This window comes from Grampus griseus (assembly GCF_964374135.1).
Source record: "Grampus griseus genome assembly, chromosome: 4".
In the NCBI taxonomy this organism is placed as follows: Eukaryota; Metazoa; Chordata; class Mammalia; order Artiodactyla; family Delphinidae; genus Grampus; species Grampus griseus.
In genome coordinates, this window is record NC_138997.1 from 1,459,137 (window position 1) to 1,480,513 (window position 21,377).

Genomic DNA, 21,377 nt, shown 5'->3' on the forward strand with positions numbered 1-21,377 from the left:
GAACCCAGAAGGCTTGCCCTGGTGTTCTCCTACCTTTTCTGACTTAAGGGCATATTTTGAAGAGCATCAGAACCAGAAAAATCAAGTAAAGATCATTAAAGAGGTCACTGACTTAGAGATCTTCGTACTAAGTGAAGAAAGTGAGACAGAGAAAGACAAATACCATATAATATAGCTCATATGTGGAATCTAAAAAACACGGTACAAATGAACTTATTTACAAAACAGAAACAGACTCACAGACTTTGAGAATGAACTATGGTTACCAGGGGGGAACGGTGGGGAGGAGGGATAGACTGGGAGTCTGGGATTGACATGTACACACTGCTGTATTTAAAATAGGTAACCAACAAGGACCTACTGTATAGCACAAGGAACTCTGCTCAGTATTCTCTAATAACCTAAATGGGAAAAGAATGTGAAAGGGAATAGATACATGTGAGCAGAAGCAAGAAGAACTACAATCCTGCAGCCTGTGGAACAAAAACCACATTCACAGAAAGACAGACAAGATGAAAAGGCAGAGGGCTATGTACCAGATGAAGGAACAAGATACAACCCCAGAAAAACAAGTAAATGAAGTGGAGATAGGCAACCTTCCAGAAAAAGAATTCAGAATAATGATAGTGAACATGATCCAGGAACTCGGAAAAAGAAAGGAGGCAAGGATCGAGAAGACACAAGTAATGCTTAACAAAGACCTAGAAGAATTAAAGAACAAATAACTAGAAAAATTAAAGAACAAACAAAAAAAGATGAACATACAATAACTGAAATGAGAAACATATTAGAAGGAATCAATAGCAGAATAACTGAGGCAGAAGAAAAGATAAGTAACGTGAAAGACAGAATGGTGGAATTCACTGCCACGGAACAGAATAAAGAAAAAAGAATGAAAAGAAATGAATACAGCCTGAGTGACCACTGGGACAACATTAAATTCACCAACATTCGCATTTTAGGGGTCCCAGAAGGAGAAGAGAGAAAGAAAATATTTGAAGAGATTATAGTCGAAAACATCCCTAACGTGGGAAAGGAAATAGCCACCCAAGTCCAGGAAGCACAGAGAGTCCCAGGCAGGATAAACCCAAAGAGAAACATGGCGAGACACACAGTAATCAAACTGACAAAAATTAAAGACAAAGAAAAATTATTAAAAGCAACAAGGAAAAAACGACAAATAACATACAAGAGAACTCCCATAAGGTTAACAGCTGATCTCTCAGCAGAAACTCTACAAGCCAGAAGGGAGTGGCATGATATATTTAAAGTGATGAAAGGGAAGAACCTACAACCAAGATTATTCTGCTTGGCAAGGATCTCATTCAGATTCGACAGAGAAATCAAAAGCTTTACAGAGAAGCAAAAGCTAACAGAATTTAGCATCACCAAACCAGCACTACAACAAATGCTAAAGGAACTTCTCTAAGAGGGAAACATAAGAGAAGAAAAGGACCTAGAAAAACAAATCCGTAACAATTAAGAAAATGGTAATAGGAACATACATATCGATAATTACCTTAAATGTGAATGGATTAAATGCTCAAACCAAAAGACACAGGCTTGCTGAATGTATACAAAAACAAGAACCATATATATGCTGTTTACAAGAGACCCACTTCAGACCTAGGGACACATACACACTGAAAGTGAAGGGATGGAAAAAGATATTCCATGCAAATGGAAATCAAAAGAAAGCTGGAGTAGCAATACTCATTTCAGATGACATAGACTTTAAAATAAGGACTATTATAAGAGACAAGGACACTACATAATGATCAAGGGATTAATGCAAGAAGAAGATATAACAATTATAAATATTTATGCACCCAACATCGGAGCACCTCAATACATAAGGCAAATGATAACAGCTATAAAAGAGGAAATCGACAGCAGCACAATAATAGTGGGGAACTTTAACACCTCACTCACACCAATGGACAGATCATGCAGACAGAAAATTAATAAGGAAACACAAGCTTTAAATGACACAATAGACCAGATAGATTTAATTGATATTTATAGGACATTCCATCCGAAAACAGCAAATTACACTTTCTGCTCAAGTGCACACAGTACATTCTCCAGGATAGACCACATCCTGGGTCACAAATCAAGCCTCAGTAAATTTAAGAAAATTGAAATCATAACAAGCATCTTTTCTGACCAGAGATTCGAAATCAATTACAGGGAAAGAAACGTAAAAAACACAAACACATAGAGGCTAAACAATATGTTACTAAATAACCAAGAGATCACTGAAGAAATCAAAGAGGAAATCAAAAAATACCTAGAAACAAATGACAAGGAAAACACGACGACCCAAAACCTATGGGATGCAGCAAAAGCAGTTCTAAGAGGGAAGTTTATAGCTATACAAGCCTGCCTCAAGAAACAAGAAAAATCTCAAATAAACAATCTAAACTTACACCTAAAGGAACTAGAGAAAGAAGAACAAACAAAACCCAAAGTTAGCAGATGGAAAGAAATCATAAAGATCAGAGCAGAAATAAATGAAATAGAAACAAGGATAACAATAGCAAAGATCAATAAAAATAAAAGCTGGTTCTTTGCGAAGATAAACAAAATTGACAAACCTTTAGCCAGACTCATCAAGAATAAGAGGGAGAGGACTCAAATCAATAGAATTAGAAATGAAAAAGGAGAAGTGACAACTGACACCGCAGAAATACAAAGCATCATAAGAGACTACTAACAAGGAACTCCAGGCCAATAAAATGGACAACCTGGAAGAAATGGAAAAATTCTTAGAAAGGTATAACCTTCCATGACTGAACCAGGAAGAAACAGAAAATATGAACAAACCAATCATAAGTAATGAAATTGAAAGTGTGATTAAAAATCTTCCAACAAACAAAAGTCCAGGACCAGATGGCTTCACAGGTGAATTCTATCAAACATTTAGAGAAGAGCTAACACCCATCCTTCTCAAAGTTTTCCAAAAACTTGCAGAGGAAAGGACACTGCCAAACTCATTGTATGAGGCCACCATCACGGTGATAGCAAAACCAGACAAAGATATTACAAAAAAAGAAAATTACAGACCAATATCACTGATGAATATAGATGCAAAAATCCTCAACGAAATACTAGCAAACAGAATCCAACAACACATTAAAAAGATCATACACCATGATCAAGTGGGATTTACCCCAGGGATGCAAGGATTCTTCAATATACGCAAATCAATCAGTGTTATACACCATATTAACAAACTGAAGGATAAAAGCCATTTGATCATCTCAACAGATGCAGAAAAAGCTTTTGACAAAATTCAACACCTATTTGTGATAAAAATTCTCCAGAAAGTGGGCCTAGAGGGAGCCTACCTGAACATAATACAGACCATATACAACAAACTCACAGCAAACATCATTCTCAATGGAGAAAAACTGAAAGCATTTCCTCTAAGAGCTGGAACAAGACAAGGATGGCCACTCTTGCCACTATTATTCAACACAGTTTTGGAAGTCCTAGCCACGGTAATCAGAGAAGAAAAAGAAATAAAAGGAATACAAATTAGAAAAGAAGTAAAACTGTCACTGTTTGCAGATGACATGATACTCTACATAGAGAATCCTAAAGATGCCACCAGAAAACTACTAGAGCTAATCAATGAATCTGGTAAAATTTCAGGATACAAAATTAATGCACAGAAATCTCTTGTATTCCTATACACTAACAACGGAAGATCAGAAAATTAAGGAAACAGTCCCTTTCTCTATTGCAACAAAAAGAATAAAATACCTAGGACTAAACCTACCTAAGGAGGTAAAAGACCTGTATGCAGAAAACTATAAGACACTGATGAAAGAAATTAAAGATGATACCAACAGATGGAGAGATATACCATGTTTTTGGATTGGAAGAATAACTATTGTGAAAATGACTGTACTACCCAAAGCAGTCTACATATTCAAGGCAATCCCTATCAAATTACCAATGGCATTTTTCACAGAACTAGAACAAAAAAAATCTTAAAATTTGTATGGAGACACAAAAGACTCCAAAGAGCCAAAGCAATCGTGAGGGAAAAAAATGGAGCTGGAGGAATCAGACTCCCTGACTTCAGACTATACTACAAAGCTACAGTAATCAAGACAATATGGTACTGGCAGAAAAACAGAAATATAGATCAATGGAACAGGATAGAAAGCCCAGAGATAAACCCACGCACCTATGGTCAACTCATCTATGACAAAAGAGGTAAGGATATACAATGGCGAGAAGACAGCCTCTTCAATAAGTGGTGCTTGGATAACTGGACAGCTACATGTAAAAGAATGAAATTAGAACACTCCCTAACACCATGCACAAAAATAAACTCAAAATGGATTAAAGACCTAAATGTAAGGCCAGACACTATAAAACTCTTAGAGGAAAACATAGGAACAACACTCTTTGACATAAATTACAGGAAGATCTTTTATAACCCACCTCCTAGAGTAATGGAAATAAAAACGAAAATAAACAAATGGGACCTAATGAAACTTAAACGGTTTTGCACAGCAAAGGAAACCATAAACAAGACAAAAAGACAACCCTCAGAATGGGAGAAGATCTTTGCAAACCAATCAACGGACAAAGGATTATCTCCAAAGTATATAAACAGCTCATGCAGCTCAATATTAAAAAAACAAACAACCCAATCAACAAATGGGCAGAGACCTAAATAGACATTTCTCCAAAGAAGACATACAGATGGCCAAGAAGCACATGAAAAGCTGCTCAACATCACTAATTATTAGAGAAATGCAAATCAAAACTGCAATGAGGTATCACCTCACACCAGTTAGAATGGGTATCATCAGAAAACCTACAAAGAACAAATGCAAGAGAGGGTGTGGAGAAAAGGGAACCCTCTTGCACTGTTGGTGGTAATGTAAATTGGTACAGCCACTATGGAGAACAATATGGAGGTTCCTTAAAAAACTAAAAATAGAACTACCATTCGACCCAGCCACTACTGGGCATATAACCCGAGAAAACCATAATTCAAAAGGACACATGTACCACAATGTTCACTGCAGCTCTATTTACAATAGCCAGGACATGGAAGCAACCTGAGTGTCCATCGACAGACGAAGACAATGGAATATTACTCAACCATAAAGAGAAACGAAATTGGGTCATTTGTAGAGACGTGGATGGACCTAGAGACAGAGTGAAGTAAGTCAGAAAGAGAAGAACAAATATCGTATACTAAGGCATATATGTGGAATCTAGACAAACGGTACAGATGAACCGGTTTGCAAGGCAGAAACAGAAACACAGATGTAGAGAACAAATGTATGGACACCAAGGGGGGAAAGGGGGTGGTGGGATGAACTGGGAGATTGGCATTGACATGTATACAGTCATGTGTATAAAATGGATGACTAATAAGAACGTGCTGTATAAAAAAAAAGTAAAATTCAAAACAAACAAAAGAGAAAAATACCGTACGCTAACACATATATATGGAATCTGAAAAAAAACGGTTCTGAAGAACCTAGGGGCAGGACAGGAATAAAGACCAGACGTAGAGAATGGACTTGAGGACACAGGGAAGGGGAAGGGGAAGCTGGGACGAAGTGAGAGAGTGGCATGGACATATATACACTACCAAACGTAAAATAGATAGCTAGTGGGAAGCAGCCGCATAGCACAGGGAGATCAGCTCGGTGCTTTGTGACCACCTAGAGGGGTGGGATAGGGAGGGTGGGAGGGAGATTCAAGAGGGAAGAGATATGGGGACATATGTATATATATAGCTGATTCACTTTGTTATACAGCAGAAACTAACACACCCTTGTAAAGCAATTATACTCCAATAAAGGTGTTTAAAAAAAAAGATACATGTATATGTATAACTGAATCACTTTGCTGTACACCTGAAACTAACACAATATTGTATATCAACTCTCCTCCAATATAAAATAAAAATTAAAGTAACAAAGTGGTCATTGAATTTGAATTTCCATGGTTCTTTTTTAAATCTCTGCGGCTTTTTCTAGGTTAATAGTCTTCCCCATTAGTATTTTCACTGCTACATATGACCATATCTCCCACCACAGCCTTCACGCATCTTCCGTCCATGTCCACCCCGCAAGCCTGTCACCACATTCTCCCTGTAGATGGACAAACCATGAGAAAACACCCACTCTCCTTAACTTTTCTCTCCTGTTATTTAGGAGACATTTGGCTGGACCCAAACCCCACTGCGGGGCTCTCTCCAGCCCACCAAACAAGGAAACAAACATCCTCTGTCCTCCTTCCCCTCTGGGAGCACTCTCAGATCGCCCCCCCTTGATCCCTAAAACTCTCCCCAAAGTCTTACAGACTTTACGTCTCACTTCTCCACTTGAGCCCATAAACATTCTTCCTTCCACTTCTGCACCCCTCATCACACTGAAGCGTTTTGGCTTTTGTTCTGTCTTCTGTCAACATTGAAACATCATAAGCTGTTTATTCGCTGGTCCTCATTTTCCTAAGCTCTACTGTATTTTGTACTATCGGCCAGTTTCCTTGGCTTTTCTCTCCCGTCCTTGGCGTCCTCATCCTCTACCTGCCTTAAGGCTCCTCCTTTCTTTCTCTCTCCCTCCCTCCCTCCCTCTCATTTCTCTCTGCTTCTTTTTCTCCTCTTCTCCCCGCTTTGTTTCCTTCCCTGTTTCCCTGCACGGACTCGTCTTCCTGGTTCTGGACCACAAAGGTGGGATTGCCTTTTCCTTCCACTTTAGGGTTCCCTGTCCAGCAGCTCCGCTCCTGTCCCTATCTGCCACACACCACGAGGACTCAGATGTACGTCCGGGCCAAGGATCCGATTTAAAAGCAGACCCTGGATTTTTCACAGATGTAAGGCCATCTAGCCCTAAGTTATTCATTAAAAGGAGGGTGGGGAAAAGGAAATAGCAAGTCACACATTACACAGAAACTATAATATCCACCATTGTCCCTTGTTTTTCAGCCCCACGGAGCCGGAGCAGTTCTTTCCGCTGCCAAAGCTCCAGCAACAACACGTGAAAGCTACCAGTACGGTGTGATGCAACCAATTTTCAGAACTTAGAAAGGCTCATTGATTTTTACTGCAGTTTCGTACACAATCTTCCTCTCAGGCCAAGCAAGCCAACCCTGATGGAGAGAAGTTACAGGATGAATAAATGTGATGGTATCGACATAGAAATTATTCACTTTCCTTTCCTCACTTCAATTTCCAAATTTATCTCTGCCTTCCTCCCGCTAGCTATCACCAGCAACTGCAGGACCACGCACCCCCTGCCCAGCCCCCCTTTATTGGACACTTGTGGCACAGCCCTCATGCCAATGTCAGGGGAGGTCAATTAATATTCTAATGCAGTAAAGCAACTCTCTAAAGTAAGACAGCTTGGGAAAGGATTTTTTACCTACACCTCAAGCAAGAGGAATGAATGTCACAGTAGGCTGATCTAATAGCAGTTTTACTACATTAGCGGCAGAGTCACAGTAACTGTAAATCAGAACTTTGGTTGGCTTTCTACTTTACATACTTATAATTATGAGTCCACTCTTGCTATCCAGAACAATTATTTTACAATTAGTTGGGACGTGTCTGAGCCCAGAAGGAAAACTCCAATTTCAGTCATCTTATTTTCCTTGAATAGAACCCAGTGCTACCAAAACTCAGGTCAATTCCACTCTTCACACAAGGGTTTGTCACCGTTGTCTGAAGCTGAACCAACATACATGCAAATGCTCAGAATTGTAAGTACTTTTTCAAGCTGCCGTATAAAACAGCAATAATGGGTCTCCACGCACCAAAGAGAAACAAACACACAAACAAACCAAAAAACTAAGCTTGTAGCTTCATTTTCAAGGTGGAACATGGTCAGAGCCTATAAAACATAATCCCTAACCCTGAATTCGGGCTGCAAATCTATCCCTGAAACATCTAGTAAATGACTCAATTTATTTACACAGCTCTGTATCTTTTTACGGCCTTTCCATAAAGGAGTCATTACATCCTTTCCCTTTATTTTGTTTAAGAGTGTTTGAATGAACCTCCGAACCACAAGCCAGTTCAACGAGCTCTCCTTAGATGGACGTGGTCTCGTATAATTCACCACTACCGGGAAAATTTTCAAAACGATGTTTGTAGTTTGGAAACACCACACACTCCCACCCTCTCGAAGTACTTCCTGTGCTTTATGCAGTTTTAAACGTCCAGCAGATATATTAAATAAGTCCTCCTTTTCCATTTTTCCAAGTAAACAGTGTGGCATTTGCACTTCTTCCAGAAGATGCGCACCTCTGAATGTTTTGCTATAGGGTAGTTTGGCTGTTCGGAAATGACTGCAAAGGAAGACCGCAAGGAAATGTGGGATCCAGGCACCTTAATCGATTTCCGAGGACGTAAATGTTAGTTCTCAGAGGAAACCATCCTAAAGCAGTTAGCTTAATGGGGTGCCCAACCGGTGCCCAGCAAAAGTTATCAGTACGGGACTTCCCTGGTGGCGCAGTGGTTAAGAATCCGCCTGCCAATGCAGGGGGCACGGGTTCGAGCCCTGGTCCGGGAAGATCCCACATGCCGCGGAGCAACTAAGCCCGTGCACCGCAACTACTGAGCCTCTGCTCTAGAGCCCGCGAGCCACAACTACTGAGCCCACGCACCACAACTACTGAAGCCTGCACTCTAGAGCCCGTGCTCCACAACGAGAGAAGCCACCGCGATGAGAAGCCCGCACACCACAACGAAGAGTAGTCCCCGCTCGCCTCAACTAGAGAAAGCCGGCGTGCAGCAATGAAGACCCAACACAGCCAATCAAAAGTTATCAGTACAGATTAAAGATAAATTTTCTACCACGACAAAACAAGAGCTTTCTTAAAACAAACACACAGATTATTTAATTCTTAATTTTACATTCTTAATCATGCCTGTAAACACCAAGCCTGTTAATTTTCTCAAGAAAACAGAGGTTAGAACCACTTTTTCAAGGGTTACCATTTATCAATGAGGTATCTAGAGGCAACATCCTGGCCAGATTTTGACCAGGAACACCTGCTAGTTTTTGATTGTGGATTTTTCTACAGCCAGACAGTTTTGCGACTAACACAAAATACAGATACAGCCGAGGCTACACACATCTCTAATATACAGGAAACTGCATCTGAAACTGTAAAAACATAGTAGCCATGAGATCTAGTCACCTGTATTACAGAGGCCATCCACTGTCATGTGGACCTCCAGAAACAGAGTGTAGTTTAGTTTAGAGGTAAAAGTAAAGCGAGTCACGAAACATAAGCATTGAGACATTGCTGTTTATCTAACAGGAAGCCTCCCCAATACCTTTTATTACCCACAACATAACCCTATTACCATCAGGGGACACCCGCCTCCAGGACACCCCATCTCTGGCCCTCGATGTGCACTAGCTAATTCGGTTTCTCGTTTTTATGGCATTCAGTCTCCTTTGAATGGCTAAGCAGATGGCAAGTCACACTCTAGTAAGAAGGAGTCTAGTCTATTTCCAAAGAAAAACATGAAAATGCTGGAAGTTACTGTGTTCTTCCTGTGTTCTTAAACCATGTGCACCCTACCACCACCATGCCTCAGGTTAAAGTCAGATACATCAGAAATGAACCCTGCAGGTTCCCCTTTTTTCCAAACCCAGGAAGACATTTGCAGTAAGGAACTGAATACTTTTTTGTTCTCATCTCATCACATTTTAAGCAAACATTCCTTCTTCATACATGGATTTTAAACATCACCTGTTGCCACAGAAAAAGACATTACAATGCTTTAATGACTCCCAATTTGCATTTCTCATCCCCTCAGCCTATGACTGTGTGTGGCAATACAGGAAACAAGCTGTGATTCATTCCTCAGTCAGAAAAAAAAAAAAAGATAAATAATAGGACTCTTTAAAAGACAGATGTCCTTAGAAACACCCAGCAAAAACCACTGCTAGAAACAACACAAGGTGAGCCCCTCGCCAGCCCAGCTTCTGTTGTTCGTGGTTCCTGATCTCTGCAGTGACTCTCAAGGCAGGTGCAGGAGCCAGCTGGGCAGTCGAGCACAGAAGCCCGTCCCCATCTGGCAAATGCTGAGAAGCTTAAAATAGTACGCACTCACGAACAAGGCTTCCCTGGAATGCAAATGGCCTGCCTTCAAAAAAAACAGCGTGGCATCCACATCACATCGAATGCATTCATTTCAAATCCTTAAATACCTCAAAATATTTCTAGCATTGGGTCCAGGGGACCAGGACGAACCTCCCCAGAGGTTACTCAATGCAAATTAACCGCAGAGGAATTAATTTTCCAGGAAATTCAACATCCTTTCCCTTAAAAGTACAAAAGCCGTTTTCCTCGCTCCTTGCAAGGGAATAGCTTCATCACACTGATTCTATGTGCCCTGCCCCTTTATCACATCCTGTCCCACACCCGGCCTCCTTCTGCATGCCATCCGTTTTGTGAATGAAGTGTGAAATTAGCACTTTGTTTACATAAAGCAGGCAGCAGAGATGGCGTGGACACAGGCTTAGCTTATCTGAGTGTCACTGAGGCTGTGCAGCCTGCACTCGGACCCATTCAGAACCTCCCAAGAAAACCCCAAGAAGCCCTTCGCCGCTCACACCAAAGTGGAACTGCTACCTGCCTGCCTAGAAAGCAACTGGAAGGAAAAGGTTTGACTCAACCTTACACATGAAGACAACCTTTCCCTTTTTAAAATTAAAACTGATTTACAATGTTGTGTTAGTTTCAAGTGTACAGCAAAGTGATTCAGTTACACACACACACGTATATATCTAGATCTATGATTTTTCACATTCTTTTCTCTTCTAGGTTATTACAAAATACTGAGTGGAGCTCCCTGTGCTCTGCAGTAGGTCCTTGTTGGGTCTCGATCTTACACACAGTAGTGTGTACCTGCTAATCGCAACCTCCTAATTTATCCCTCCTCCACTTTCCCCTTTGGTAACCTTCAGCTGTTTTTCTATGTCTGTGAGCCTGAGTCTGTTTTGTAAGTAAGTTCACCTCTATCATTTTTTATATGGAATCAATAGATTCCACATATAAGTGATATCACATGATATTTGTCTTTCTGTGTCTGACTTACTTCACTCTGTATGACAGACTCTAGCTCCACCCATGTCACTGCAAATGGCATTATTTCATTCTTTTTTATGGCTGGGTAATATTCCATTGTATATATGCACCACATCTTCTTTAGCCATTCACCTGTCGATGGACGTTTAGGTTGCTTCCATGTCCTGGCTATTGTAAACAGAGCTGCAATGAACATTGTGAATTATGTTTTAAATTAAGTCATTTTATTATAAAAATTACTCTTTTTGAATTATGGTTTTCTCAGGATATATGCCCAGGAGTGGGATTGCTGGGTCACATGGTAGCTCTATTTTTAGTTGTTTAAGGAACCTCCATACTGTTCTCCATAGCGGCTGTATCAATTTGCATTCCCGCCAGCAGTGCAAGAGGGTGCCCTTTTCTCCACACCCTCTCCAGCATTTCTTGTTTGCAGAGTAAAGACAACCTTCTCCTGGATTCTGCTTCTGAGCTGCCCTGCACACAGCACCAGGGCCTTACATCTCCCCTGCCTCTGTTCATCCTCAACCCCAGGCTTGCTTCTGTCCTGGGCTGCAGGCTGTCCCCTCGGCCTAGAACACTTTCCTCTTCTCCCTTCTCAAGCCCACTTCAAAGTATGTCATCTCCCCCGTGGGAGCTTTTCTCCATGCACCTCTTTTCCGCGCGGAATCCACCACCTGGTCGATCACCAGAGGATCCGGGGGGTCACGGTAAAGCCCTCTGCGTTCCCACAGCTCCTGGAGCCCAGAACCAACAGACCTGGAGATAAACTCCAGAGCTGCCATCCTCCTCGGACAGCGCTTCGCAAGGGCAAGGGCTGCATCTCCTTCTCTGTGTACCCGGCACCTCGGGCAGAGCTTAGCACAGAGCACAAGCTCATAAACTGCTGTTTAAAAACAATGTTCTAATAAAACGTTAGACCATTAACTCATGACGGGGGAGGCGCGTGGCTGAGTCCTGGCTTGGAGTCAGAGCCAGGCCCAAACGTTCACCAGCTGTGCGACCTTGGCTACTTGGCCAGCCTGGCCTCGGTGTTCCTCCCAATAGCGCACGGTGGCGGGGGCGGGGGGGGGGGCGGTGTCACAGAGATGAACTGTGGACTGTCTGCAAACACTGAGCACCAGCGCCGCACCCAGCGGGCTCTCGGGGAGTCATCATCAACATCACAAGACCAGAGACCCACCAGGGACCCTTTGGTCCCACTGAATCGCTCCCCGTGGCGGCATCCAAATACTGCCCTTCCCGGGAGCGCGTCCCGGTTTCTCATCAGCGCGCAGCGTATACAGGTGCAACGCAGAGCCGCGTCCTTGCGCTGGCTACCATCGACGGGCCTCGTGCTGTCTGGGGGTGGTGTTTTCTCTCAAGGAGCCAGACACCCGCTTTGCCTGCCGCCCCCAGACACTGCAACAACCCGACACACCATCCCTTAATTGAGAGATGGTTCAACTACTCTTCAATGGGGAAAATGCCAAATCCGAAAAAAAAAAAATCACAGTTTGAAAATAAAAAGGAATTAAGCCTAACACCACGAAAGCTAAATTAGTGAAGCTAGCCTGGCAAAGATGGTTTGGCTTTGCAACAAGGCAGATGTCCAAGGGGGGCGGCCGCCCCATCACCAGGGGACTGGGAATAACCACTTGAAGGTGGGGCAGAGAGCCCGACGTGAAGGCAGATGGCAGATAAGAGGGGCTGAACTCCATCTGAAATGTATCCTCCCGACCTAAACCACAGAATGAGCTCATGCTACCAAAAACATTACGCTTACGAACTTGGCTTTAAGGATAAACGTAATTAACATAACTCCCCTTTATAACTGTAGCTCGTTTGTTCTCCGATTCTGAACTCTGTAAACAAAATTTTTTAAAAAGGTAAATGAATTCTGTTTTCGGCAAGCTGTTCGAGTCCACAGCTACGAATTTCTCTCCTTGATGCTCTTGATTTGAGAGCAGTCTGAACCTCTGAATAGAATGCCCTGTATAACATAGGGTAAATAAAGGCTAAAGTCACTCATTACACCCACTGCAAAAGAATAACAGGCTGTGTGTTCTAGAGCTCACTAAACCATGCCTATTTACTCACTTCTACGGTACTTCACCACTGACACATCCTGCTAAATAAAATGTTCAAAATTGTTAAAAAAAAAAAGAAAGAAAGAAAGAAAAGAAAACCTCCCAGTGGAGCCAAGCTTTCCCATGTCAACCTTCCCCCTCAGCATCAAGAAATATGGCAAAATATGCCAATCAACATTGTTCATCCACGGACCCGCTGAAAATTCGATCCCAGCCCATCACGGTAACAATTCTAAAGGAAGTATTTCAAGTCATTTGCCAAACTGGCAGATTTCTACCCCAACAGAGGTGTTACCGTAGACCTTAGCCAGAGTATCTGCTCTGCGTCGTTAATAGGATTATTCCGAGATTGTTGTCCTTAGCGTGGCTGTAAAAAATGTTTCAGGATCAAGGGAGCCCAAGCTGCCCTTACAACCCCCAAAGCACAAAACCTCCCAGAACAGTAAAGAAGTGCATTTATGCCAAGTGTTGGAATTTTGAAACTAGAACGCCATTTGCCTCACTGGTTCCCATGGAAGGAAAACATACCAGCCCACAAGCCGTTGAACCCGGCCACCCTCCAGCGCGACCTTGACAAAGTCACCTCGGTGGTCTAGGCCTCACGGTACACATCGCTGTGGACGGACTCCTGGGACCCTTCCGGCCCTGACGTTCCACCTGCCAGAATTACTGCGGATTTCTATCCTGTGCACGTTCTCCGTGAGCCACAAGCAGAAGGTGGGAAGCACACTGATACTGGAGTGTGTCAGCCATTCAACCTCACCATTCTGCGCAGTCCTGGGTCCAGATCACATGCATGCGACCCAGCTGCAGCACTACAGAGGTGCACACCCCCGTGGCACTCTTAAGACAGTAACTAGCACCGCTTCTAGAAAACCTACCCACCGGCTTGGTACACACGCTCCTGGTCACGTGGTACATTTACCAAGATGACAAAGTGGAACTCTCACTGGCGGCTCCCATCCCAACCAATAAGCAAGTGCATCTTCCTCTGCAAAAAGCCAAGCAATGGTGAAAGTTCCAGTATCAAAAAGCCACCTTCCAAGACGGGCTGCTGTTCCAGGCAATACCAGAGTCCTGCTTAAGCGAGGCACTGCATCCAGAACCATCTAACAAATATTTACTCTATGCCACCCTTCGTTCCAGGCACTGGCGCACCCACAAAGGGCAAGTCTGACAGGACCACGCTCTCAGGGGCCTTACATCCTACAGGGGTGGCAGGGAGACAATATATAAACCGATAAACAAGCAGAATACCACAGTGGTAAGTGCTATGCAGTGAATTACCCTTGACGTGATAAACAGGGGTGGTTAACGAAAGTGGTTAGAAAAAAGACCTCGCAGAGAAGGTGGTCTCTTTAACCCAGATGGCAGGAAGGTGGTACCCAGGCCAAAGCAGCTGCCTGGTGTTGCCTGGGGAACCAGGAACAGGCACCTGAGAGCTGCAATCCCATGCCACGTGTGCCACGTCCCATGCCGCGTCTCACCCCCAGGCCTCGAAGCAAAGAAGCTGCAGGAAGGAGGCTTGAAGGAGGCTGTACCCTTTCTTCTCTCCGGGTCCTTCAAGCTGCAGGTGGGTTGGGCCCGAGTGCCCAGCAATGGGGAGAAGAGACATGAGTTTTAACTCCCCTGTGAACTAAACTGTCCATAGCTGAAAGTGTCAAAAGGCTTAAGCATCAGTGTGGCAGGCGCAGGAGGGATCCGTCAGGAAGGAGGCCAGCAGGGTTGGAGCAGTGTCCCCGATGTCCCCAGCTGTGCCGGGCATTAACGCTGTGGCTTCTGCTCAAAGATGCTCCATCTGTCCTGGAGGAGTGGCCAGGCTCCTTCTCAACCCACTGGCGATGTTTCAGTATTTCCACAATGGGTGTGGTCGTACCCCGTGCTTACCAGCCAAAGATCGACCACTAGACGTATCCTCAGGAGACAGAGAAGGGGGATGCGAGGGGAAAAAATCACAGGTGGAGGCAGTGGTAGAGAAAAATAATTCACAGAGACTGTTTAACCAAGGAGCGTTCAGAAATTATATGGCGTCATACAGAGATATTCTGGCTACAGATAACACTTGCAAATAGAACCATCAGAGGCATCAAAAGCAGGCCAAGTAAATGAAGGGACTTTTATTACGACTTCTACCATGTTGGTTGATACAAACAGAAACCTCCCCTCTGCTCAGTGCTCTGGAATAACCTAAATGGGAAAAGAATTCGAGAAAGAATAGATGTATGTATACGTACGGCTGAATCACTTTGCTGCACACCTGAAACTAACACAACATCGTTAATCAACTATACTCTGATATAAAATAAAGTAAAATTTCTTTAAAAAGAAACATCTAGGGAAATGTTTAGCAGTCTTGGGAACATTTCGGGGGGAAGGTGGACATTACAAATGCACTGATTCAGTTATTTTTTATTTAACACACATCACATTATCATTAGATTTCTATTTCTACAAAAAGTGTGCAAGTTTATAGATAAAACAATTTTTGCACCAAAATGTTGAAAAAAACATGTAGTAGAAGAGAATGTCAAGAAGATACGTAAGGAGTAAGTTTCAGGAAGGATGAACTAAGAATAAACCAAGCTAAGATGTTGGTGCCCGACACAGGGCACTACAAAATACACCAAGGAGGAAAGTGTAGGGTCGGCCCCCAGCATCTATTTACAACTATTCAACAAATGATATATAGTCCCTGAGGCTTCGTACAGACCTTTGTACTTTCTAATTACCTTTCAGAGGTAAACATCAAGTTTCTAAGATTAAGGGTAGAAGGTAACAGCTGGGAGAAGAGGAAATGTCACCATAAAATAGAAGGGGGATTTTTTGTCACCTATGGTGAAAAGCAATATTCATCATTACATAATGGTGCTTCGCTTCTCCAACTTCCTCAACTACCCCAAACAGAGCAGAGAACCAGGAGGAAGTTAAAAAACAAAAAAAAACCCCTCTAGATAACAAAAATAAATGTCACAAAGGTCATGCGCGACAACTTATAGACTAACAGGAAAGTCCCCTGGGTCCTCGGGCAGAGCTATGTACTCTTGGACACTATTCTAAAGGTTGTGATGATCTGCCTTGCAGTCAAATACAGCTTTGAAGCTGCTACCTAGGGCAGAGGGGAGGGGAGTGGATATGGGCACACTGGCAATGGGAGGAGGGGTGAGCTGGCACTGAAAGAGACGCACTGAAAAGCCGTAAACACGAGACACACGTACTGAGCGAGGCACCAGGGGACCATCTGTCCCCAAAGTAAATGGCCGCACAGGCCACAGAAGCCCTTGAGGACAAGTGCGCAAACAATAAACGATGCTCAGTGGGGACAGGGAAGGGGGAGGGGCAATCTGGGGCAGGGGATTAGAAGGTACGCTATTATGATGTTGAAAATAAGCTACGAGGATATATTACAGCACACAGGAATGTAGCCAATATTTTACAGTAACTATAAACGGAGAATAACCTTTCATAACCATGAATCACTATATTGTACACCTGTAACTTACATAATATTATACATCAACTGCACTTAAGCTTTTTAAAATAATGTTCGTAAGGAAAACCCTAATCAACAGAGACATATCCCAAATCTACACTCACAACCGTTAACAGAACAGTCAGAAGCATGTTTCAGGGCTGTGGGTAAATTAAAATCCCTCCCCAGTGACACAAGGTGGGCGAGGCCTCATCCCACCGACAACCCTGTGACTGGCGTCTACTGGGGCCAAACACACGCGGTAAACAAAGCGAGCTACGTTCCGTTTCGCTTGAGATGCGCCTGATTCCCTCTGCTACGGCCCGGAAGCAGCATCCCAGAACTCGCCCATTTCCTGGGAGGAGTCCTCTCCTAAAAGGAGTGCATGCAGACCACACTCATTTCCCCATGGCCGTACAGCGCGTCCAGGCCAGAAACCCTACCTGCGTCAGCGTTCTCATCTTTCCTCTCCCTCTCTCTGTTAAATCTGGGGGCAGATCCTTGGTGGATATGTGAGACTTCATTGTCAGCAGTCAGATTAAGAATGAAAGACACAGAGGCGGGAGTTCTCTGTGGTCCAGCGGTTAGTTAGGGCTCCGTGCTTTCACTCACGGAGCCCAGGTTCAATGCTGGGTCTGGGAACTAAGCTCCCACAAGCTGCGCAGCGAGGCCACAAAGGCACCTCATAGTACTGGAGGATAAAATTATTTTTCCAGTAAAGTGGCAAGAACTGCAACAGAGTTTTGAGGAGAGAAACAACTGACTGAAACAGCGTAAGTGACACTGACCCCTCACACCTAATTTTTAAGCGCCTCCCTTGCCCCGGTCTAAATCCAAGTGCCCAGCATCGGTCAGAGCAATCAATTTCCATGTTTGACAGGGCTCAGGACACCCAGTTGATTTTGAAACTGAGCAGGCCTGGGGATCTGATGGAGTCAACCCCACAGGAGGCTCTGGAATTCTCCAGGGAAGAGAGTAACCATCCGTCGGGGAGGGGGGTGGTCAATGGTGGACAGAATGACCTCCGACTGTCACAACAGATCGATTTGGACATCTCACATTTAGCAGTTCTTCGAAGACCTTTCTGAATATGACACAGTGCACAGACTGGGTGAATGGCGTTTTCTATGTGGTACCCTCAGGTGGGTCTGTACTGGGGGAATCAGACTCTCATCTACATTGAGAGAAGCAACAGGGCAATCAGAAACCAATCATAATTCAGTAAGAGGGCAAAAAAAAAAAATGCCCACATGACGGAATGGAAAAGTTGAAAGCCACAAAAAGAGGAGAAAGTTCCAGCAAAGCCGCTCACTTTCCTGGGGGATCTTCCTTAGCACCCACCTGTTACCCTCGCATCCTGGGACCTTCCATGCGCGGGAAGATAGCTCTACACCGCCCCCTAGCGCTGGCCGCCCCGCTTCTCAGGCTGAGCACCGCAAGGTGAGCGGTTCCTCCACCTCCACTTACTTCCGGCTGCCAACCCTCCCAAAGGCTAAACATAGACCAGTCCTCTGCACACAGATTAGGAAACCACCCGGCTATTTTTAGCATCATGCATCTTAGGAATGGAAATGGCCCAGCCTCTGACGGCAACACAATGTGTGTGGCCTGGCTTCACGAACCCACTTCTCAGGAGGGGGGTGAATCGACCCCGGAAAGTGGCCAAAGACCCCGGTGAAAGTTCTGGGCCTCGTTACAAAGCGACGATGGCACGTGGACCACAAGAAAGAATGGCAAGGAAAGGACAATGACAAGTACAAGTCGCGAAGGGACTCGGGAAGATGAGAGCTGCCAGGACAGGCCTGATAAGTAAGTCAGAGCATTAGGAGAAAGGACCTGGGATGGAAAAAATAAAAAAACAAAAGCCAGGAGCCAGGGATACGGTGCATGGTCATTTGGGGAAACTTGGTCCAGTCAGAAGCGATATTTTGAACTGGGCATTTATTTTACGTGATAAAGAACAGAGGCTGGTCTGATCCGTCTCCTGCCAGGGTACAAGTGGCGCTGTGGCTTCTTTGATCCCCCCTCGCCCCCCCCCCCGCCCTGTCCCCGCGCCCCCGGCCCTCTGCAGTCCCCGGGATTGGACGTGGATCCCTTTGATCAGCGGCTCAAGCAGCCTGCAGGTGCCCCGTCCCATCACATCACCAAGTCGTAAGAAGCAACCACAGTGCTATCAGCCTTGTGATGCCTTGTCTTGCTGCCCAAACAGCGAGTACAGATAATGGCTACAAAGGTCCCAGGAACCCTTATTTTCTCTCTTTTTGGACTCTAGAACTTTCTGTGCTTTCTTAAAGGTGAACACTCTGGAGAGTTCCAATCCAAACTTGAAGCTCGGAGACACCCCCCCAAAACCGACAGAAAAAGTTGCTTGTGACTTAAAAACACAGTTCAGGGCACTCTGATCTCCTAGGCACACGCTGCTCACGTTCGTTTCGCACGGTTCATGAAGTGACAGCCTTCTTGCATTCCGAACAGATGGCATATAAAGCAGTAAAAACATGTACATTTCTTTTCAAATAACACCGAGAGCCGCCACTTGTAAACAGGGTGTTTAATATTCTAATTTTAGACAGTCTGCATTGACATTGTGCTTTCATGTGCAGTATAAAATTTCTATTTACAAAGTAGTCTCAAAAATGACTTCATAATGTTAGATCAAGAGCAAAAGGGTTTAGAAATTGAATGATGTAAATCATATGGGGTTCAGAGGCTAAGCAAATTACACACCCTGAAGCAGCCCTGGCTTTATGAAAGGAGCCTTTCTCCGGCTCTGTGCGATCCCAGCCCAAGGGAACTTGCATCTGAGAGTTTTCTAAACATTTCAGGTACACTTGAAAGGTGAAAGTAATTCTCATTTCCTATGCAGGATTAAGTCGTTTCCAGCACACACAAACTAGCAGTCACTCACCATCGCATATAAAAACACACCACCAGAAAGGTAAGGGCTTCAGGAGTACAAAGGCACATTAAAAAAAAAAAAAGAGCACAAGAGAAATACATTTTTTTAATTCCCCCCTGCACACGTCCACGGGGCCCCTCGACCTCTTGGCTTGCTATCTACTTACTGATTAATTGATGCCTTTCCACCGCGAGCGCTTCAATTAATGCGGCTGACACACGTCCTGGGACACCCCTCCCCAGGGCAAAAAGCTCGGAGGAGAGTCAAACATGCCAGGACGCGTTCGTGTCGGACTCGGGTCTAGAGGCAGTTCTCGAACTTAGGACTCCGGCGACGAGAGGTCTTGCAAGCGCGCTGGCCCTGACGCCCCCCAGGGCTCCCAGCATGTCCGCGCTGCGGCGGCGCCTGCGGGGGCACTCAGGCTGCCCCGCTGGAGCCCGGCGGCCGCTGCCCCAGCCGCAGGCTGCGAGGAAGCTCCGCGAACGCGGCGCGCGGGCCGGGGTGCGTCCCGCCCGGACGCGCCGAGCGGCGCGGGCGGCGCGGCAGGGGACGGAGCGGGGGCACTCACCGTTCTGCTCCTTGGTGCTGGCGAGCTGGAGTTTGCTGCTCAGGCTGGACTCAGCCCGGGTCCCGGGTCTCTGGCCGGCCAGGGCGGATGTCAGCAGCAGGAACCCGAAGAGGAGCATTGGGCTGAGCGGGTGGGCGCGCGGGCGGCGGGCACTGGGGCGGCGGGGCTGCGGGCCGGGCTCAGCGCCGCCGAGCCCCGCGGGCTCCTTCCCACATCCTCCCATCCAAGGCTTTCTCCGAGGGCCCTCTTCGGCGTCTCCAGTTTGCGCCGAGGATCAAAGCAGAACCTGGACCTGAACCAGTTCCCCGAGGTCTGAACAGATCCTGCGCCGCGCCGCGGCGGCGGGGGGGGGGGGATGGGGGCGAAGGCGAGGGGGAGGGGGGGACGCGGGGGCCGCGCGCGCCGCCGAGGAGTCCCCGGCCAGGGCCCCGAGCACCTGTCAGCCGGCCGACGGCCCGGCGGCGGGTCGGGGGTCGCGCGGGGCCGGCCTGCAGCCCGCGGGGCGGCCGGCACCTTCTAATCGATCACAGAGCTGCCGGTCGGGGCGCTCTCCGGGCGCCGCGGCCGCCCCGCCCCCAGCTCGAGGGGGAGGGGAGGCCCAGGCGCGGGCGCGGCGCCGGGGCCGGGGGGTGTCCGGAGCGGGGCCGGGGTCCCAGCCGAGGCCGCCCCGGCCCGGGCGCACGGAGGCCGCGGGACGCGCTGCCCGCCCGGAGCGCGGCGCGGATCGAGCACCTGGAGGCGGTCCCGCGCGCCCGACCCGCGCAGCGCCGGAGGTCGGGCAGGGGTCGCGCGGGGGCCGCTCGGGCGTCCCCTCCCCAGCTCTCGGGCGGCGCGGCGAGCGGGCCCCGGGCGCGGAGCAGGCCGGCGCGGACCTCGCGTGTCCCTCCCCTTCCCCACCTTCCCGGCGCCGGGGGGGTGGCCGGGGTCCCGCGCGCCCGGGCGGTCCGGCAGGTGCCGGCGCGTGCGCGGGGTGCCGCGGGGCCCCGGCGGGGGGATGCGGCCCGGGCTACCCGAGCGCCACGCGACGAGCCGGCTGGGCGCGGCGGGCGCTGCCCGAGCCAGGGGACGAGGGAAGAACTTCCTGCGCCTCCCCGCCTCCGCGCGGCCCTCCCCCCCGGGCCGGGGCTCCTCGTTCCTTCCCGAGGGCATCCCCGTCCCCAGAGGGCCGGGCTGCGACCCTCGGCCAGGCTTTCTGCGCCCGAGGAAGAAGGGAAGCCGGAACGCAGGGAGGTCTTTGCCTCCAGCTTCCAGCCCTCTGAAGCAGGGAGTGGAAAAAAGTAAATGTAAAGA

At 46.5% G+C, this 21,377-nt stretch overlaps 1 protein-coding gene across 1 annotated transcript in view; it reads right to left on the reverse strand.

The window, feature by feature from the left end:
* The window catches only part of PDGFC (platelet derived growth factor C), a gene marked incomplete at its 5' end in the record, with an annotated part of 218,619 nt that extends 198,414 nt beyond the window's left edge, over positions 1-20,205 (reverse strand). Inside the window, one exon of the mRNA XM_082653391.1 lies at positions 20,088-20,205. Coding sequence (XP_082509517.1) covers positions 20,088-20,205 — 118 coding nt within the window. The remainder of the gene's footprint in view (positions 1-20,087) is intronic.
* Positions 20,206-21,377: the final 1,172 nt, after the last annotated feature.